This window comes from Bubalus kerabau, chromosome X, assembly GCF_029407905.1.
Source record: "Bubalus kerabau isolate K-KA32 ecotype Philippines breed swamp buffalo chromosome X, PCC_UOA_SB_1v2, whole genome shotgun sequence".
NCBI lineage: Eukaryota > Metazoa > Chordata > Mammalia > Artiodactyla > Bovidae > Bubalus > Bubalus kerabau.
In genome coordinates, this window is record NC_073647.1 from 96,591,017 (window position 1) to 96,612,072 (window position 21,056).

The 21,056-nt window shown below is 55.1% G+C and overlaps 1 protein-coding gene across 1 annotated transcript; it reads right to left on the reverse strand.

The window, feature by feature from the left end:
- Positions 1 to 1,427: 1,427 nt before the first annotated feature.
- Positions 1,428 to 14,369, reverse strand: EFNB1 (ephrin B1). The gene is made up of 5 exons (XM_055563776.1): positions 13,469 to 14,369; positions 4,611 to 4,888; positions 3,771 to 3,863; positions 3,428 to 3,556; positions 1,428 to 3,275 (listed from the first exon to the last, which is right to left on the reverse strand). Exons 1-5 carry the CDS (start codon positions 13,594 to 13,596, stop codon positions 2,863 to 2,865), a joined length of 1,041 nt encoding a protein of 346 aa, XP_055419751.1. The 5' UTR covers positions 13,597 to 14,369; the 3' UTR covers positions 1,428 to 2,862.
- Between the last annotated feature and the right edge of the window lie 6,687 nt (positions 14,370 to 21,056).

Sequence of the window (21,056 nt, forward strand, 5' to 3'; positions counted from 1 at the left end):
AACTCGATCCCCCACTGAGATGGTGGGGGCAGCCAGTGTCCCAGGTTGGGTGGTGAGCTACCCAAGGACACTCAGTTGGTGATGTGTGGGAAGGGCTCTACCCAATTCAGATCCCCCTCAGTTAGAGAAATCAATCTGGCCTAAACCAGCCTTGGGTAGAGACCCCTGGCCCAGGCAGGGGCCCTGCTCTGGGCAGGCAGTCAAGCAGCAGAGGCCCCATCTGATCCAGGCACTTCCTTTGGTTAATGAGAAACCAAATAAACAGCCTCTGCCCCAGCTGGCTTCAGGAGCGCCCCAGCCGGGCCCAGCCCTGCCTGCTCCAGCCAGCCTCCCTCCCCTTCACCGTGCAGGTCCCGTGATTCTCCTCCCCTAGCCTTCTCTGTGCGCTTCCCACTTCCCTCACAGCCCTGCCTACTCCTTGGCTGGTGTGCTGGGGCTTCCTGCTCTGGATCACTAACTAACCCTCCCCTTCCTTCCTCCTCCTCCTTTCCTCTAGTTCCTTCTTACCCATTTTTAGCTGCTGGGATCCCACTTGTTCTCCTCTCCTGATATCTGTCTCAGCCATCTCGATAGCTAATCCCCTACCAAGAAGACTGTGGGCTGCTCCAGGCCCTGTCAGCCTGAGTCTCTGCTGTGGGACTGAGGCCAAACCTTATTCAGGGTGCTCACTTCACTCTCAGACCCTCAGCCTGTGGGAGGGAGACTGGGTACTCAGGGCTTTAACTGTCAGCCAGAAGCCCCTGAGTATGCCATGCTGAGAACTCTGGTGTGCAAGAGAGAAAGGGCTCTTCTGGCTAAGAAGCGAACTGGGATGCCTAAAGCAGCCTGGTTACCCAGTGGGCCAAAGCTGAGGCCCAGCTCTTCGGAAATTATTTCCATCCACCTCCAGGTGTCTTGAGGCAGGGCAGGGCTGGGCCTGTCAGCAGGTTCCAGATCTAGCCCCAGCCAGGTGGTGGCAGTACTTGCGGACACACCCAGGTCCCCATGGGAACAGCCCCTCCCCCATCTACCCTCTCTAGCTGAACCTAATGCCAGACTGGGCAGATGCCCGTGGCCTACGCCACAGTGGTGACAGGATGGAGAGGGGGATATGGTCACAGTATCTAGCAGAACAAGAAGGCAGAGGAATCTGTGATGAGGAAGGGCACAGAACACTTGCAGCATCTCGCTCCACTAGGATATAGTCACCATCTTCCCGCACCTGCCCAGATCACCAGCGTTTTGGTCAGGTGAAAATCATACACACACACACACACACACACACACACACACAACTCAATCTCTCTCTGTGTCTCATTCATATATTCACTCATACACTCACACTTCATTCCCCAAACATCACGACATCATTTTACACCCATTTCTCCATGTGGTTTTTTTTTTTTTTTTTTAGTTCTCATTTTTTTCTAAGAAAAAAGCAACAAGAAAATAATTCAGAGTTTATACAAAACATCTTTACATTATTTTTTTCCAAAAAGACTAGTATTTACACAAATGGCAATAGAAACAAAAACAAAAAAACCCTTTTGACTGCCACCTGGAAGGGGCTGGCTGTTCTGCTCCCTCTCCCACCTGGCTCTGGAGTGGGCAGCTGGCCAGGAGGCAGTGTGGAGGTGGATGGTGGAAGGCCCAGCTCCTTCCATGGCCACTCTGGGAGCGCCTGCAAGGCGCTTGCAAGTGGCAGTCTGTTAGCAGCCGTGCTGGCAAGGAGCCGGGGTCAAAGTGCACGGCGTGCTGGCCAAGCCCTGGGCAAGCCTCTTCCTCTTTCCAAGCCCCAGACCAAGACTGGGGGGCTAGTGGGAGCTGGGTTAGGGGGACACCCACCTGTGATAGAGCCCAGAAAAGGAGCAGGCCACCTGGCCTTATACCCGCTTAGTTCTCCACCCTGGGCTTCTGTTTCCCCACCAGGCCAAGGATGCCAAAGGTGAGGGGAGAACAGGGCAGAGGGGAGAGGGGGGAACTCCCAGCTCTGCAGGGCAAATAGCCACCTGGGCACCTCACCCTCCACCCCCCATGAGGTCATCTGCCTGCAGCAGCTCTCCTGTTCCCCAGGCAACAGCCAATTAAGACGTTAATTACCGTGAGAGTGAGGGAGGCAGGAGATGCCCAAGAATCCCACAAGGGAGGGATTTTTTTTTTTTTTTTGGTGGAAGGGTGGCAGCCACTACCCCATTGCCAAGATCAGCACTGTAGAAGTAGGGTCAGTGGGGGAGGGTGAGACACCTTGCCCAGTGACACTCTTGTCTTCCCTCATGGGCAAGAACAGCCCTGGCCTGCCTCCCCCCATGCACCCCCCTGCAAAAAAAAATGTCAAGGAGTTTACAAAAGAAGTGCCATCCTATGCTTCCTGGCTGGTCACAACCTGCCCCAGGCCCCTGATACTGGGGTAGGCCAGGCTCAGAAAACCTGGGGAGGGGCTGCATTTTCCATTTTTCTTAAAAAAAAAAAAAAAAACAGATGAAAATGAGTTGACAGCTAAAAAATGAACACAAAACATTAAAAACAGTGATGATAGCGGACAAGCAGTCCTGGGAAGGGAGAAAGGGGGCGAAGTGGGGCAGGGCCAGGGGGGCATCTCCCTGCCTGCTGTCCATCAGCGTCCGACCCTGCCCTCCAAGAAGGGGCACCCCCGCAGAGCCCAGAGGCCTGGCCAGAGGGGGAAGGCACAAGAGCATGGGGGCTGGGGGCACAAGCACCCCCCTCCAAAGCCCAGAGGGTGCAGCAAAAGGGGGATTATAAAAGCCAAGAAACTACAAAACTAAATACAAAGGTGGGCACAGCTGGCAAAGGGAGGGGTGTAGGTGAGGAAGGGGAGGTGCAGTCCCGGCTGACTGTCCCTCGGGACTGAGGCTGCTCAGGCCCTCAGACCTTGTAGTAGATGTTCGCTGGGCTCTGGGGCGGCATCTCCTGGACGATGTAGACGGGGTGCCCGTAGTCCCCACTCACCTTCTCATAGTGGGGGCAGTAGTTGTTCTCTGTAGTCCGTAAGGGGATGATGATGTCGCTGGGCTCGGTGCCCGCAGTGCCACTGCCCCCCTTGGGACTGGCCAGGGTGCTGAGTGAGAGGGCGGGCGCCCGCTGCTGTGTGTGCTTGCGGTGCCGCTTGCGCAGCTTCAGTAGCAGGATGGTCAGGAAGATGATGATGAGTAGGAAGATGACGCAGCCAGCGCCCACAGCTGCAAACAACGCCACCTTGGAGTTGAAGAAGCTGTCGGGGTCCCCGCTACTGCCTCCATTCCCACCAGAGCCACTTTTCTCATCCTGGTTCACAGTCTCTGCGGATGGGGGAGGGAGGGGAGAAAGGTCAGCCAGGGGTTGCAGGGATACATGGCAGATGCTGGGCTATGCCCTGCCTTCCTTCAGAGCTAGCGCCTGAACAGGCAGCCAAGCAATGGCTTCTGCCCTCTGAAAACTCCCATACACTCACCATGCTTGCCGTCAGAGTCACCCATGGAACTCCGACCACCGGGGGCCTGCGTGGCCATCTTGATAGTGTTGTCTGCCTCCTTGCTGGGCCGGCTGGTAGTCAGCTGCTCGGGTGTCACAGCATTGGGGTCTGGAGGTGGGGATAGGGCAAGTAAGCCAGGGAAACTCCGGAAGCACAGGTGCCTTGGTTATGTAGTACCTCCCAGCCAAGAATGGTCCAGATGTTGGACCTCAGATACCCTATCCCTGCTGCCCCCTCTGCCACTACTCTCCACACCCCCACACCCAATCAGGAGCATCTGTTGCAGAAGCCCAGCTGGGGACCCCTTGGCCTGGATGCTCACCTTGCCCAACCTTCATGACGATCTTCATGGTGCGTGTGCGGCACACACCTCCCTCCCGGTTCTCCAGTCCCTCCAGACTCCCATTGGATGTAGCTGCAGCAAGAGGCCAGAGCAGTCAGAGGGAGGAGGGGTCTGCCAGCATTACCTAGAAGCCCTAGAGATGCCTGAGTCCATAAGAATAGAACTGGGAACTTGGGAGTTACAAGCAGTCCCACCCACCTGTGAACCTTTCTACTTCTCTCCCACTAGGAAAAGTCTGGGACCTAGCCCCTCCCACGAAGATGCTGCTCCTCTATCATGACCAGGCCTTGGCCCTTCTTTCTTAATTGAAACTATGTGCGTCTCCTCACTGGGTAATGTGGCTCAGAGGCCAAGCAATTAGAACTCGCAAGGTGAGGGAGGCTTCTCTACAGACTGGAAAGAATCCTAGATTGGAGGTCAGGAGAACTAGATTGGAGACCCAATCCTCTCTCTCCCTGTGTGATCTAAAGCAAGAAGCCCCTTCACCTCTTGGGGCCTCAGTTTCCCATAAAGAGAAAGGCTGAAGGTCTGCCAATTCTGCCATTCCCAAGATTAGATCTTAGGTGGGCAAAGAAAATAAGAGACAGAGCACCATGGACTGGAGTCCTCTCTCAACTCTTAAGAGCCAGGGCGAGCTGGCAGCAGACCCCATGGTAATTGTTGGGGCCAGAATTCCAATACCAGGCTAGGAGGAGAGCATGTCAATCCTCAAGGGGACTGGATCAGGCTGGGCCTGAAATGTGTGTAGTCTCCTTGTACTACTCAGAAGCTCCCACCACTACAGGACAAGACAGAAACACACGGTGGGTAGGGACTCACAGGTAATATAGTAATCATGGTGCTTCTTGAACTCCAGGCCCATGTAGTTGGGGCTGAACTCCTGGAACTTGATGGTGAAGCGGATTTCCTGCTCTGGCCTATTGCATGTGACTAGCACATTGGGGTCAAGCACAGTGCTACAGGCCGCTGCCTGCTCAGGCCGCACCAGATACAGCTTGTAGTACTCATAGGGCCGCCCAGCTTCTGCTCGGGGGCAGATGATGTCCAGCTTGTCTCCAATCTTTGGGTAAATCACTAGCCCCTTCCCACTCAGGAACCTGCCCAAAAAGAAAGAGAGATGGTTAGCCTCAGGGTTGGGGGTCTCCGGCCATTCCCAGAACCAGGAGAGCAGACAGTGAGGACCAGGCTAGGCCCATTGGGTGGAGATGGAGAGGACAGACATTCTGTTCCTTCAACCTTATGCTGTGGGTGGGGAAAGAGAACCACACTGCCAACAGGGCGTGGAAGGGGTGGCCCATGGGCAAGGCTGCCAGCCTTTGACTGTTCGGCAGGGTAGGGCACTACCTAGCTGGGAGAGCCCTTTGTCCTAATGTGGTATTTCCGCAGGGGGCTGACGTGGCAGATGGGCTGGGCACCAAGGTGTCGGGTTTGGGCTGCCTGGAGGTGGTGGCCCTGTCCTCCTCTCACCCCCAACACACTCACATTCCTTCATAGCCACTGCTACCAGCTCCTCAGCACACACACATGTGTATGCACTTATGTGCACAGAACACAAAAACACACACAGAACAAGCCCACACATGCCCTAGAAACCACCCCCGCAGCTTCCAGTCAACGGCTGGGGGTGCACAACCTATCTAAGACCCATGTCTTCTCCCCAGTTCGTGCTAATCTTGGGCATGATAAGGAGATAGGAACAGACCTTGCCTAGAGCCAAGGGATAATGGGCACAGTCTCCAGCCAGGTAAAGCTCCACACAGCTCTCTCCACTCCCCACTCCAACTGCCTGGCATCCTACCAGGACTTATCCCACCCCCATAATGCCAGAGCCCAAATGCCCAAATCTGACCAGTCTCACTGCTAGGAAGAATAGAGAAAGGGGAGAAGAGGCCCAAGCAAGAATGACAAATCATATAGGACAGGGCCCCAAGAACCTTGCTCACCCGCCTTTTATTGACCATACACACACACACACACACACACACACACACTGACTCTGCTCCCAATCCTGAGAGAAAATGGATAAATGCCTCCTGAGCCAGATCCATCTTTTGATCCAGAAGGCCAGGCACTGGGAAATAGCAAGGGGATGGCAGCTGCCTGGGGCCACTGATTCATATCATCCTGTCCTTGCCTAAGCACACACTAAGTTCTCTCAGCCATTTCTGAGCCTGGGAAATGTAGGAGAAAGAAGACATGCTTTGGAATCAGACACACAGTGGCCCTTACAAGCTCTGCGACCTTGCATGAGCTGCCTGATCTCCCTAAGCTTCTGTGTCCTCACTTATAAACTGGGAGTGGTAAGAGTCCCACCTCTAAGGATGGTGGAGGGGAGACATGATGGCATGTACAGAGCACACAGTTGGCACTCAACCATTTGACTCCTGCTTAGAAATAGTCTGGTCTGCCAAGAGGCAGGAAACCAGACACTAACACCAAGGACCTATGAGCCCAGTCTTGTTTCTTGGGTGGGAAAGAGGAAAAGATGATACAGCTCCATCCATAAGGACTTTACTGTCTCGTGTGGGTCGGAAAAATAAATGGCTCATGTGGCAGCAATGGACAGCACCCGGCTATCTGGAGGCTATATGCAAGGATGGTGGCTCAAAAGGCAAGGGCTGGAAGCAGAGAGAGGAAGGAGACAGCTCATCTGACAGGATACTCAGAAATGGTCCCATAGATTGCTTCTTGGCCTTTTGGCTAGGATGAAGTGTAGAAATGGTCCCACAGAAAGAGTAGGATGAAAGCAGGTCCCAGGGGAGGAATAAGAAGTCAACACTCAGCAATAATAGACAGCACTGGCTGGGACACAAAATCTAGGCCAGGGATTGTACCAGTGATGGGTAGAGAAGAGCAGAAGAGGCGGAACAGCTCAGCTGGGGTCAGACTGAAAGGCAAGGGTTACAACAATCAGTGTGGGTTTCATCCAGTTGGGGACAGACTCTCCAGCAGGAAGGGCAATGAAGAGCTGAAAGTAGTGCTTCAATGGAATGAAGTTGATAGTGGAAAAACATGGTTCCACTCCCCAAGGACCCATTCCACAGCAGGGACTACACGGGAGCTCAGTATCAGGGGAGGGAAATGAGATCCAAGGAGGTAAAGGAACTAGACCAAGCAGATGAAGTAGATGAAGAACAGCAGCCCTCTCTCCATTTCCAGGGAGGCTCCACTAAGCTGGAATCTGCCATCCTGCTGTGCAGGAGGGTAAAAGTCACAACGAGAAGGTCTCCCCACTTAGTACCTGGCTTTACCAAACTCCAGAGGGCCAGCAAGGAAGCAGGCATGGGATGGAGGCCCACACAAACATTTGAGAGAAAACACCTCCAACTCCATACACCACAAAAAGCCAAGAAGTTTCACCAAAGCCTTCATAATTCCCAAGGCATTTTTCATTTTATAATCCTCATACTGGTTCCAGCCAGGCAGTAGGATTAGACAACTTCTAACAACTAGAAGGAACCTTTGAGAGCCACTGAGTCCAAGCTCTTCATGTGAGGGAATGAGCAACCAGATGAATGTTCCTATTGAGGGGTGCTCAAAGCCAAGCCAGGGAGCCTAAACTCACCCAGGATGTTATCCCCCAGAGGTCTAAGAGTACCTGAAACATTGGCTGAATCCTTGTGCAGCTTCTCCTCCACAAGACCCTACCTGGAGATGACAGCAGGTAGACAGAGAGCACGCATAGGGGTACAGGCCAGCTCTCTTTTCTAACCACTTGGCTCACCTTACCCATCAGGGAGTTTTGTCAACTCTGAGCAGTCTCCCATCACCACTTGGGTTCTGCAGCCCTGGAACCTAGACACAACCAAGGAAACAGATGTCTACATAGGGGGTGGGGGAATGGGAAAGAGAGAGGACTATTGCCCCCAGTACCCCTCAGACTCTCATCAACCTCAGCGAACAGGATTCATAAATATGCATGAGTTTATTTGCATAGCAGCTGGCAGAGGGAAACTCACCTTCCTCTAAAATGCAGAATGGAGCGGAGCCTGATGAGACCTGCCTTCCCTGACCCTGGTGCACCATGATGGTGCCTTCTCAGCCTCTTTCTTCCCCACCACTGAAAAAAGTGCATCTGGGCCTGTGAGAAGCCCCAGAAAGTGGCGAGGGGCCATGAGGGATGGGTATGCAGCCTGTGAGAGTGAAGCCTGAGGTCAGGTAATACACTAGTCATCCTCTACAGCAGGGACCCTGCAGGTCTCCCTTTATATCCACCAGGAGTAGGGGCTGAGAGGAAGAGGATGAGAGTGCCTAGTTAAACTGTTTACCCCCCAGTTTTCAAAAACTAGCACTCCCTTCATCATCAAACCAAGCTTTTCTGTCTGGGGCCACCCCCAGACAAAGCCCTTTTCTGGAAAATAAGGGGATTGACATGGCCCAGCAGGAAGCCTGCAGCAGGTCACCATGGTAACCCCTGAGGCCTTCCCTCCTTAGCCTCTGATAGCCCCTGGGACCCCAGAGAGCCACCCCAGGGAGTAGAAGGACTTTCGGGAGGTGGCCTGAGCATTCAGGCTCCTATCTGTGGCCTGCCTCTTCCCCTCCACCTTAACCCAAGTCTCTTCCCCAGGCTGCCTACTGAGCTTAAAGAATTCTAGAAGGGGAGCAGCCTGAGGGTCTGGCGCAGTAGCCAGTACTGGTCAGAGGCCAACTACCCCCCTGCTTCTTTGTCCAGCTAAGCCCCTATTCACCCAAAAACCAACAATCGACAGCAGGGAAAGTTTTGGATCTGTGGGGGTTGTGTCTAGAAACCTGCCCACATTCCACCAGCTCTACATTTCTGTCCCTCTCACCCTTCCCTCAGGCCCTAGGAACTTGTGGTCAGAGACTGCCCAAAAGGACAAGTCCGGTCCTAGGCCACGCCACCACAGGTTTGGTAGAAGACTCTAGCCACAGCTTTGATTTAGTGACTTCGGCACCCCCAAGGGTGGCAGGACCAGTGGAGGACAGACCCCAAGCCAGAGCTCAAGTCTACACTCATTCCAGCAAGGGTGGAGAGTCCCCAAATTAAAGGCTCCTTTTTCACTCCCCCAGCTCCACCCAGCCCCCGAGGCAGCAGGAGCAGGCCTGGCGTGTCCCAGCAGTGCCCGCCCAGGCGTGGGTGGGCAGGAACAGCAGCTGGGTCCTGGCACACACACAGTGCTGTCAGAGGCAGGGAAGCCAGGACAGCCCCAGAGGAAGCCACCCCTCACACACACACCTACACTAAACCATGCCTCCCCTCTGTCCCATCTGGCCAACACTAGGGCCCACTGGAGGCTCAACAGCCCCTTCCTTGTTGTCTGCTTTCTGTGGGGTCCCTAAAAGGCAGGGAGACTCCTGGCCCAGAGAGGAACCAAGGGGGCTGTTTAGAGCTCAGGAGGAAGTGTACCAGGCATGGAGCTAGCTGCTTGCGCAGGTGCGGCCTGGGGTCCACGTGAGGCATTATGTCTGCTCTGCACGTCTCGCGTGTCCGGGCCTTGTATCTAGATCATCCCGAGCAGCCTGCCCTCAGATGGTGGCCTAGGAAAGTCAAATGAGGAAGCTGGAGCTCTGCTCATCCCACGTGGGCAGGGCCTGAGTCACAAGGACAGATGCACATACACCTGTGAAGTGAGAGGGGAAGCCGGCGGCTAGACCAGCGCCTCTTCCCAAACCCTGTCTCTCCCATATCCCAAGGCAGCAGGATGGTGTGGAAAGAACAGCACAAGGCGGCTCTCCCCGCTAGGAGCTGACTGACTCGAAACAAGTCACTTTCCTTTTCTGGGCAAATGCCTCCTCATCTGCAAAACAGGGGCAATTCTAACTTCCCAGGGCTGTTGGGAACATCCAATGAGCTCACAAATGAAGATGCTTTGGAAGTAGCAAGGTACTGCCCAACTGTTAGCACACCAAATACCATTTAGAAGAAGCTGAAGAAGCTTACTACACTCCTGGCTGCAGCGCCCCTACCCAAAATGACTACCATGAAAATCCACCCAGGAGGGGCTGCCACAGAGCCCAGGGCCATTAACCCCCAATATGGCTGGTGAGCATCCCCCTACTTCAGCTCCCCTAATAATCATAGGGTGGATCCTCCCCCTAAACCTACTGTTCCCATGGCAACCAGCAGCCTCCTGGCTGGCCTACCCGCTCCATAACCCCAATACCAAAAAACAGTGATGCACAGTAGTATCCAGGGCCCACCCATCCCCACCCACCACAGTTGCTGAGGCAGTGGAGAGCCTGAGAGGAGAAAGGGAACCCTAGATTCAGCTCCTGGCCCAGCCTCACCAGGCCCTTCTTGCCCTGGACTGAATGCCTGGGGTTGGGGGAGGGAGGGAGGGGAACAGGGAACTTTAGGAGCTGCTGGGTTCCCATCGCTTTCAGGCCCCCACCTGTGGCCAATCAGCCACAGAGTAAGAGGTCAGGTCCCTAGCCGCCCCGGAAAGGGGGCCCCCTGAGCTGGCCTCCCCAGGACTGTGAGCTGGAACAGCTGTGAGGGGGCTGGGACCAACACTTTGGCTTACAGCAGGCAAGCCTGGGTTGGGGTCTGCAGCTGCCCCCACCCATGCTGGATGGAGTCAAGGGTCCTGGATGCCAAGCTGAAACCCCCACCCCCACCCCTTGCAGGGAAGGTGTAATATGATCTCAGGCACATTCCCACTCCCTGGAGGTGGGGGAACCTGAGTGGGGGGCAGGAAAGGGTCAGAACAGGACTGAGAGACTGAACTGCAGCAGCTGGACTTGGCTGAGGACTCAAGTATGAGGCCTGCCGGCTGCCCCAAGCTCTCAGGGGAGGAGGCTGGAGGAGGGGGCTGCCCTGGGACCTTCCATCACAGCCCCCCACCCCCACCGATCCAAGCACGCTCACGCACTCTGGTTCCTCCCAACCTCTAGTGGGCCCAGACCCATCTTCTCACACTGCACTCACTGGGCAAATCTGACAAGAGGGGCCAAGGAGACAGATGCTCTTGCCACCAGAGACTATCACCCTGGAAGGCCCCAGCACCAATTGGGGTAAGATGCTGAGAGTCTGGAGTCAGCCCTTCCAGCTCCCTTCTTCTGGTCAGAGCTGGGGCTCCCTGTACCCTGGAACCTGGAAACATACCCCCAGCCCCACCACTTCTTTATTTTGATTTTTTTCCCAAGGAGGAAGCAATTAAGCAGGGTTTATAGGCACTGGGAGATTTTTTTGGGGGGAGGGGGTTGCCAGCTCCTGACAGGACTGAGGAGAGAAACCAAAAGCCGGGAGGAAGAGGGGAGGGAAGAGAGAAAATGAGCCTGTGAGGGAGAGCACGGGCATGTGCGAGAAACAAAAGGACTTGAGAAAAAGAGGCAGAGAGTGACTAAGAGTGAGAGGGAGTGTGAGAAAGAGGGAGAGCCGGGCAAGTCGAGCTGGAGAGGGGAGGTGAACGCAGCTCACACAGGGTGTAAGAGGGCGAACCAACAAGGGCCTGAGAGGGAGAAGTCAGGCATGAGGCAAAGAGGGAGACACGGACAGAAAGAGACTGTTGATTTGAAAGACTGGGAGCTCAAGGCTTGGGCGCGGTGGCAGAGGCAGCCCCCAGAGCTCAGAGTGAAGCTGAGGGCAGTGCCTTCCTCTTGTCCTCCTGCACCCCGCCCCCGCAACCCGTGCCAACACACACAGACAGGCTGCATTCCAGACCCCGGAGTATAGACGGAACATGGATTGGGGGGCCATAGGGGCACCAGGATCAGTCCCCCACTGTTCCTAGAATCTGCTCAATTATAGGATGGAATTCGTGCAGGTCCTACTGAGGCCCCAGCCACCACCCCCACCACCCCCAGGATGCCTGCCCTCAGCCTGAAGTGGATCTGGGAGGGGGGCAGATCTCAAAAATCTGTAAACTGGTCCAGAGCACTCAAGGCTCAAAACACAAAAAGGGTGAAGCTCAGGGAGATCTTGTTTCTCCCAGTTCCCACCCCCCGCACTCTGCAGGAGGGCTTCCTTCCAGCTGTGGAGCAGCCTGCTATCTCTGGTTAGAGACCCGAGAGAGCAATTAGGTCACTCCCATGAGCCCCTGTGATGGGCTACCCCAGGCGGATTTCAGCTCTCCACACTCAAGAGACAGCATTTCCAGCCTCCACCTTCACAGGAGAGAACTGGGAGCTTCACAACCTTTCTCCTTGGGCTGAGCAGCCCCAGGGCCCAAGACCATTTTGAGTCCCTGCTGTTAGCAGAGCACTGTGTCCAGTTTGGCTTCTGAGTTAAGAAGAAATTCTTGTCAATCCCTTTCCTTGTACCCTGACCCTGGTTTAGACATCCCACTAACCAATAAATAGGACCGTACCTTAACTCAAAGAGAAGAGAACTAAAGAAGCTGCCCTCTTCCACTCCAGGGCTGAGAGATGCACTGCCCCTGGAACCTAAGAGGCCAAGGCAGGCAGGAGCTCGAGAAGTTAGCGGGAGCCCAGGAGAGTGGACAGAAAGAGATTCCAGATATAGGAATCATACCGATAGGGCAGGCCTAGGGCCCCCAGTTTCCCACTAAGTGAGGTGTCCGCACACTGCTGGGCCCTCCAGAAAACAGGAAGGAAAAGCAATTTTGACCCTGGGTTCCAACCTAAGTCCTGGATGCCAAAAGAGAAAAAGGTCCAGAGGTCACTGCACAACCCAGCGACTCCCCACTAACAGCCCAGAAACCATTGAGCCACCGCCCTGAAAGGTGTGTGGTTGGGGTTGCGGGGGGGGGGGAGGGAGGGGGAGGTTGGGCGAGGATTGTGAAGGGGAAGGAGAATAGAGAAAAGAAAGGATCTCCTCTACATAACTGCCTCCCCAACCCCTTTGGAAAAGCTAAGCACAACTCCCCAGTCTGAGGGACGGGGAAGATGGGGAGGAGCAATGGGACCAGCCTGGGCAGGAATCTTTCATTTGCCACCCACCTCCCTCGCCAGCTCGGCCGCCACACTCCACCCCGGCCAGCCCTGGAAGCTCTGCTGTCGGCTCCATTGGACCCCCGACGGGCGATGGATCGAACCCACCCCCCCTCCAACAAAACCCCTTTCCCACTCCGCCTCTCTCCACCCGCCGCCTTTGTGAGCCTGGGAGCGGCGCCCGCCCTTCCATGGCCCCAGCAGGGAGAAAGGTGGCGGGGGGGTGGGCGCGAGGGCTGGAAAAGGCAGCAAAACGAAAAGCTAGGGAGGCGAATTGGGAAGAAAGAAATGAAAATGGGAGAAGCCCGAATCAGGATACAGGCACTGCCACCCACCCCAAGCGCGAAGTCCCGCGCTGCGGTCCCTTCACTGCTTAAACAAACGGGGAACCCGTGTTCTGGCCTCTTCCCTTGCCCAGGTCAAGCTCGCCCCCACTCCCCAACTCCGCCAGCGGCTCTCCGCGAAAACCGCCACGTTCCCAGGGGCCCTAAAGGGGGCTGCTTTCTCTCCCCTACCCAGCTCTCCGGTGCGCTCTAGAGCGCTCCGACTCCCAGCTCTGCCCGGCGCGACAATCTCGACTTGATTTGGGACGTGCGGAGGAGAGAGCCGAGAAGCCGAGGGGTCACAATCCAGCCAAGTGCCCCCACCCAACCCCGCCGCACCCTTCCCCGCCCGTCCGCAGGGAAACACACTCGAAAAAGCCAGAGACAAAATAGGGCGCCGCTCCTCCTCTGAACACCTTCCCACAGGCGCTCGGGGGCGCGCGGCCTCACCCCGAAGGAGTGCCTCCCACCCTCAGGGACCAGAAGAGATAAGTTACTCACTTGGGGTTGAGAGAGCTCCAGGACACGGGCTCCAGATTCTTGGCCAGCGGAGTGGCGAGCCGGCATAGCGCCAACACGACCATCGCGACAAGCCACTTGCCGAGCCAACGCTGGCCAGGACGGGCCATCTTCCCGGGGGCAGACTGCACTTCGGGATCCCCTGGCACCTCCTCAGCAAAGCTGGCCTCGCCTTCCCGTGCCGCGCTGCGCTCCGAACCTCTCAGGCGCCCATCCTCCGCAGCCACCGGCCTTGAAGTGCTCCCCTCCCGCCGGCTTTGGTGTCGCTCTTCTCCGCCCCGCCGGCCAGGAGGACTCACTGGGCAGCCGCCCGCAACTCCGGCATGAGCTGCGGCCTCCGAGGGCTCGCTCGCCTGGCCTCTCTGCCACACGAAGCGCGACGGGGGCTCTGCCCCCCACCGGAGGATCCGCTCCGATTCCACTCGGCTCCCCGAGACTGTTTGGGACTGCGTGCCCTCTCCCCGACGGGGTCTCCCCGCTGGGGACTTGGTGGCCGCCCCGACGCCTCAACCGTCCTGGAATCGGCACCCCTGGGAAGAAGTGGGAGTCTCCCCACCACACAAGCTCGGTCCGGGTGCTCCCGACCGGGCCGTCTTTGCACGGGCTCCGTTCCTCCAGGCCACACTGGAACTCCGGGCTGGGCGCCCCCCGACAGCTTCGACTTCAGCGCGGGCCCCGCTTAGTGTGTTTAGAAGAGCGGGGAGACGCTGCCGAGCAAGCCAGTCCCATCAGTTTGCGCCTCTGAAGCCTAGGCGTTTGGCCTGGCAGCCCAGTCGCCGAGTCCTAGCTTCCCGGCGACTGCGCCCGAGGGTCTGCGTTCAGTGCGAGGCTCACACACCTCCCACTGCTGTCCAGCACGCATAGACTCCCTCCGCTGCCGCTGAGCTGTCTACTCCCCTGCTCAGGCGTACGCAAGGCCAACCCTACTCGTTTTAGCCAATAGCAAGCTCCGTTACGGGGTCCTTGCCCCGCACCACGCCCCTAGAAGAGGAAGGGGGCGGGGTTTCGGGAACTCTTAAGGACGCCGCACTCTCGATGGCACCAATCTGAGTGTGCGGCTCGTGCGGTTAGGGATGGGTCCCGCCTAGTCCTGTTCTCAGAGCGCTCTGCCCGTGGGAAGTTGGCGTTCCTCTCGAGTTGTTGGCCTGCTCTGCTCCCTGCGCGCCTGTTCAACACTCCGGCCCACTGCCCTGGGCCAGACAGGTCCTGTCACGAGTATCCCGGGAAAGTACTGCCATTCTTGTTACACACGCGAGCCCTGAGGTTTTTGCTCCATGCCCACCACTGTGGCAAAGATAACTTGTTTACTGCCTGTCCCTTCTCTCGCAGGACTCTGGTAGGCTTTCTTCCTTTCACCTTCGCAGTGCAGTGTCCACTTGCACACGGACCCGGAGTCCTGAACAGACAAATGGATATCGGTGGGTGGTGGAATCTTAGAGGGGTCAAGGCGGGGAAAGAGGAGGGTGGGGGAGAATTTCTTCGCCCCTGGGGACTAGGCCTTGGAAATCTCAACTTTGCAGAAGAGCCTTGTGGGACACCAGGGGCCCAGATTTCGAGTCTTGTCCTGTCTGAAGGTATGGGCAAGGCCCTGAGATAGGCCAGAGGGAATGAGAGGGCACCTCGATAAAGAATGACGCAAAGAGGAAAGGTTATAGGGCAGAAGCACCTTTAAAAAATGCAAAAGCAGATGCCCTGGCCCTAGCACACCAGACTCCAGCGCCTCCCGGCCTCGCCATCTGGGTCTTTGTCTCCCAGCCCTGGCCTGTTCTCCCCGCCCCTCCTCGCCTCTTTGCTTATAACTTTGGCTCAATCCCATAGCTCAGACCCTCCAGGTCCGACCCACTCTCCCTGTCGGACCTCAACAGATGTACCCACATGCTAATGTCTCCCTCTACTGGACTTTTATAACACTACCGGCTCCTGGGACCGACTGAGAGTACCCACTCCAACAGGAGCGTGGCACACACGAGCCTGGCACATGCGCTCGAGCACAAGACCCAGGACAGGGGTAGTGGCCTTGGCTAGAACCGCGGTCCCCTATGGGGAGGAAGACAGAGCACTAGAGGAAGATCTGAGTTTGGAGTTGGCTCAGGGATTGCCGAGGACTTAAAGTCTCTTTGCTGCTGCTTTATGGAGATAATTAGAGACATTTCCGAAGTGCTCTGCCATTTACACAGTTTCCTGTCCTTCTCTCACTTAAAGAGGAGGCTGAGTTACTGACTTTCTCATTGGATCCTCTGATGACCTCTTTGATTCATAAAGTGGACCTATATTTGGGGGAAACAGAGAGGGAAGTGGGTTATTCTCACTTCCAGGAGAGGAAGTGGGTTACTCTCACTTTCAGGAACAGGGCCTAGAGGATGAGGAGGATATGGGTAGAAATAGAAGAGGAGGAGCTGTTTAGGGTCTCTCACCTCCCAGCTGGATTCCTTATTAGGGTGTGAGCAAGGAAAGATAAGAACAAGGTGCAGAGACACACCAATAGACAAAGTTGGAGACTAGGATTGTCCAAAGGGCATAGAAGGACAGCAAATTGTGAGGATGGAAAACAACCTGCCACTTACTGAGTGCCTACTATGTTCCAGGAACCATGGTAGAGGCATTTCCCTTCACAACCCTTTGAGATGAGTTCCATGATCCCTATTTTACGTAAGAGGGAAAACTAAGGCTCAAGGGGAAGTGACTCATTTGAGGTCATGGAGCTGATTGATGGTAGAAGCAGAATGTGGCCCCAGACTTCTCTGTCTCCTAAGCCTGTGCCCAGTTTCCTATACCATACTGAGTCACCACATTTCCAGCCCCTCTTCTTGCTTACTTGCTTACTTACTTCATTCCTGGTTAAAAGCTGGTTCATGCCTGGAAAGCAGCAACCTTCAGAATGGCCAGGACTCCACTCTTCACTCACAGTCCTCTGAGGGGTTTCTAGGCCTGGGGAAGTTCATCTATGTCCCTAGCCATATCCCCAAGTTCCCAGCTAAAGTCAACCACCATCAATTCCAGAACCAGCCTCAGATTCCACTGCTAACATGCCGAGTGCCCTTCAGGAGGTGAGCCTAGGTGGGGGGCTGATCAGGTGGGGGATGTGGCAGATGAAGCTATGCTGCCAGACTTGGGAAGCCTGGGAAGACAGCAGCAGCTCCTGTGTGTGCCAACACCTCATCCTGGGTGGGGAGGGCACAGAGGAAAGAAGAGAGGACTCTGTGTCTAGGCCTGCTCCACACACTGGTCACCGCTGGTCATGGTGCAGCCTTTCTGCCTGAACCTGCCTACTGGAGCCTCTGTAGCAGGGCTGGGCCTATTCCATGCTGTAGCCAGGGCCAATGACTCCAGGATCCCACCTCCTGCCCCACCCTAGCAGGGCCTCTTAGGTAGTGATTCATGCCCCCTAAGGTAAGGAAAATTACTCCCCAGGGAAGCTGAAAAGGAAGTCAGGATCTGTGGGGGGTGTGGACCCTCTCTTATCCAAGCTCACTATCCTAGTGGCAGTTACACACCTTCCCAAGCCTCCCAGATCAGTGTCACTGAACACACACACCCCTCAGGGTTAAAGTCCACCAGGGTTTCCTGAGCACTGATCCTGTGATTGCCTCTGAGCTGAGATCCAAAGAGGAATCCCACCAAGCCCTGCCTTCAAGAATCTCCAAGCAGATGGAAATCTGTATGTAGGGGCCTTCTGAACCCAGGGGTGCCAAAAAACAACTGGCAGCTGCAGGAGGCCTCAGGTATCATAACAGCCCCCCAGAGAGCTACATAACTCAGCTTCCCACATCCTCGGGAGGCATGGAGTTATGGACTTCAGAGCCATAGAGTTCACTGCTTATCAGTTGTATCTCCTTGGTCAAGTCGCTTCCCCTGTGTGCTTCAGTTAACTCTTCTGTAACCTGGAGATCATCTCTCCTTCATGGAACTGTGCTGAGCGGGGAATGAGATAATGCACAGAAAGGTCTCAACATCACAGCCAGCCCACCATGGTGCTTACTAAATGGAAACTATTACTCCTCCACAGAGCCTCCCACAGACACCCTCATTCCCAGTCACACATGTTTTCACCCGTTCACACATGCTTTATGTGCCACATGCACATTTTTTTAGCTCTTCTCATATTCTCACACATGTACATATTCATATATGAACTTACTGTCTTCCTTGCCTATTGATTCGCACAGCACCAGCTATCAGGCCTGGTTCCTAACCCTATGGGACATAGAGTCTAGCCTCCACATTTTCTCATGGGACTGTCCTGTCCATGTGCATGAACACTCACACTCCCTCTCTTACTACCGTGGCCCTTGTCCTTGACCTTTCCTTGTCTTCTTTGTACTCTGAGACAAGAGAAGTGAACTTCCTCACCTGAAGCCACACAGCCAGGGAGAAGAAGAGTCAGGATTCAAACCTGGGCCATAGAGCTGCGTAACTTGAGCTTAGACACATGACTCTACTCGGATACTCCAGGGCCCTGGAAAGAAATATGTGTCAAAGTGTGGACCTTGTACAGTGAAGGGTCAGAGGACAGGAAGCCTGCCCTGAGGCCTGGGGTGATGCCAGCTGGGACTACTCCATGAGGCTAGCAGCCCTCTCTCCTGTCTACAGTCATCTCTGGCCTACCCTAATCCTCCTGTCGTCCTCTTGAAGACCCACAGCCTCTGCCTGCATCCTCTTCACAGATGTACACAACTGATCCCTACAGGGAGAAGGAGAGTTGTGTTTCTTGAACCCCATGTGTATGCCAGGCACTGTAGCTGGGCACTCTCACCCTTGATGCTATGCAATCTTTGTTTAATTCTCACAACATCCGTGAGATTGATACTGATAGGCCTATTTTAGAGAAGAGAAAACTGAGGCTCCAGGCTCAATCAGGCTGCATCCCCTGCCCCTACCACCCTCAGCCTGCAGAGCCCTCTCTTACCCAGCCAACTTCTTTATCCCACTAGCCGCTTCTCTCCTGGTCTTCCTCTGCCTTCACTGCCCGCTAGCAGAGACCACCTGGGGTCTGTGTTGAGCTCAGGCTGTCCTCCCTCCCCAGTGAACATCTTGCTTTTCCCAAATCACTCTATCTCTGGGTCAGGCTCAGGGCAAGCCCAGGGTGGGAGCCTTCCTACTCTTCCTCCCATCCCTCTCCTGGCTGCACCACACCCCAGACCAAGCCCCAGGTAGGTAAGCCCTGCTAGTCTAGTTTCACTGTAGCCATGGCAATTCCCAGTGGCTGGGGAAAGAGAGGGTTGTCCCAAAAACCAAGAGTTCAACCAGACGTTCAATCCCTGGTCCCTGCCCCAGCTTCAAGCCTGGTTTATGGGTGTGTGCACTGAGATTACCTTGATCTTCCGGTGTCAGCCTGGCTCCAGATCATGCTGTTGGCAGGATGACACCAGAGATAAGAGACCTTCTCTTCCTGAGATGGGCCTGCCCTCTCCCTCCCTCTCTCTTTATCCCCTCCTTGCACCTCATTACCCTACCTTGAACTCCTAGAAATCTGTCCAAAGCCCTTGGGCCCACACAGGCAAATGACCTTCCCTTGTGCCTGAAAAGAGCCTAGAACAGGGGATTTGAAGGCCAGCGCATGGCTACCGGTGGCACGGCAGGTAGCACAGGCTCTGGACTGCAGCTGGAACCCTTGGCTCCTTGAAGGCCTCATCTTTGGATATCCCTGAGCCCCTGTGTGTCACTGATCTGGGTTCAGCTTACTCTAATAGTCCCTCCTGTCCTTGCTTTCTGGCTCCAGGGAGGGCAGCTGTGGGGGAAACTCTGCAGCACTCCAGTCTGGCCCACCTGTCACTCTCTCACTCCAGTTACCTGGGGAATGTGCAAAGAGGGGCTGGGCCATTCATCACTGTCAGGGGCTCAGGAATTCAAGGTGGGGATCAGCCATTGTCCCCATCTGTCACTAACCCCAGCTTAGCTTCCCATCTCAGAGAACTAGTAAGCCCCGAGGAGGACAATGCTGGCTGCAGAAATGGCATCTTTGCCCAATCCTGCTCCTGGCTCCTTAAAGAACACACTGGACTTGTCAAGCCCCATAAACACAGGGAATAAAATTCCCTTGGAGGAACACCCAAAGCAGAGCAAATATTTGAACAACCTGAGGAACCAAGGGAAGAGGCAGTGCTTCCTCCTCTCTCCAGCCCTCCTAGTTCTTACCCCTCACTAGTCTATGAGCTAACTTCCTATCTCCCAACCTACCATAAGGGTTAAAGGGTCAGCAATATGTAATCATAGTTTTTCAGTGAAGTAAAAAAAAAAATGGTTAAAGGGTCAGGTCTGGGCTTTCTCAACTGATAAGCTCAAGCCTACTGGTAGAAAGGTCATGAGCCCATGGGCCATCCTGAGGCGAGATAAGGGACTGGACACAACTGGCCAGATAACCAAAGGCAAATATATGGGACCCAGGCCCACCACCCTCCAGCTGCCCCTGAGCCAACCAAGCCAGGATCTCTGACATTGAAACCTCCGCTCCCCATTCTCTACTTAGTCCAGCTTGGTTTCGAGACCTTCCTTCTCATCTTTAATCATCAAGACCCCAGTGCCCAGGCTCAATGTACCTCCCAGGGAAGGTCCAATTTCCTTCTAAGCCTTTAGTCTCCCAACCAACCTCCCTCACCCCCACCCCTGCCATACCTCCACCTTCCAAGTGCTGACCAAGTTGGGGCTGGGTGAGGCCTCAGTTGACAAACCACCCAGAATCTTCCTCACAATGAAGCCACCCCCTCCTCAGAGGAAGATAAATCTCCCTGGCCTGGCTTGTTTTTCTTTCACAGCTGCTCTCCTGGACACAAAGCAGAGACTATGGCAGCCCCAGGCTTTAGCCAGAACTGGAGATGGGGGTGGGGATGTGGAGAGAGAGGGAATTTTCCTCCTTGGGTTGGTGTTCTGGGCAGGGGTGGGGAAGTCAGGAAGCTCTGGGGCTTCTGAACCAAGAGTGTCTCGGGGGGATTAGGGCTCTATAGACAGCGGAGGAAGGAGGAGGGAATTTCAGAGGGGAAATGAGACCTTAGGCAGGTTGTTCAATCACAGAGGTAGTCTCTAAGGAAATCTCTCCCTAGTAGCCTCCCTATTCCTCAATCTCTGTCGACCCCCAGTGGCCAGCCCAGTATTTGCAGTACTGGGCCTGGCCCCCAACAGCCTGAAGGAAGATAGACGATACTGCCAGCTTCAGGTGCTGGCCCAGGCTGAGCTAAGCCGGGAATCCCTTTATTCTCTTCCCCCTCCTCCTCTAAGTACTAGAGATTCAATCTATCCAGGCCTACCATAGCACTCGCCTCCTCTGAGCAGCCTTCCTAGAAGCCCCAAGCCCGCAGATCTGTTCTCTCCTTTGATCTCCATTTCCTGATTGTGTGCCTCTGATCAGCACTTGGATTTCCAATATTACTGTGTACCTGAGCTCTCCCACTATATTCTAACCTGGGGCAGAAATCACTGACTGCTTTTCCTTTATCTTCTGCCAAGCATCAAAGCCAAGCATCAGGACTGGCATACAGTGGGTGCACAATAAATGCTAATGGTGTTGGTGATGATGATGGTGGGGATGGTGGTGACAGGCACCATCTACTGAGCACCTACTACATTCCAGGTACTT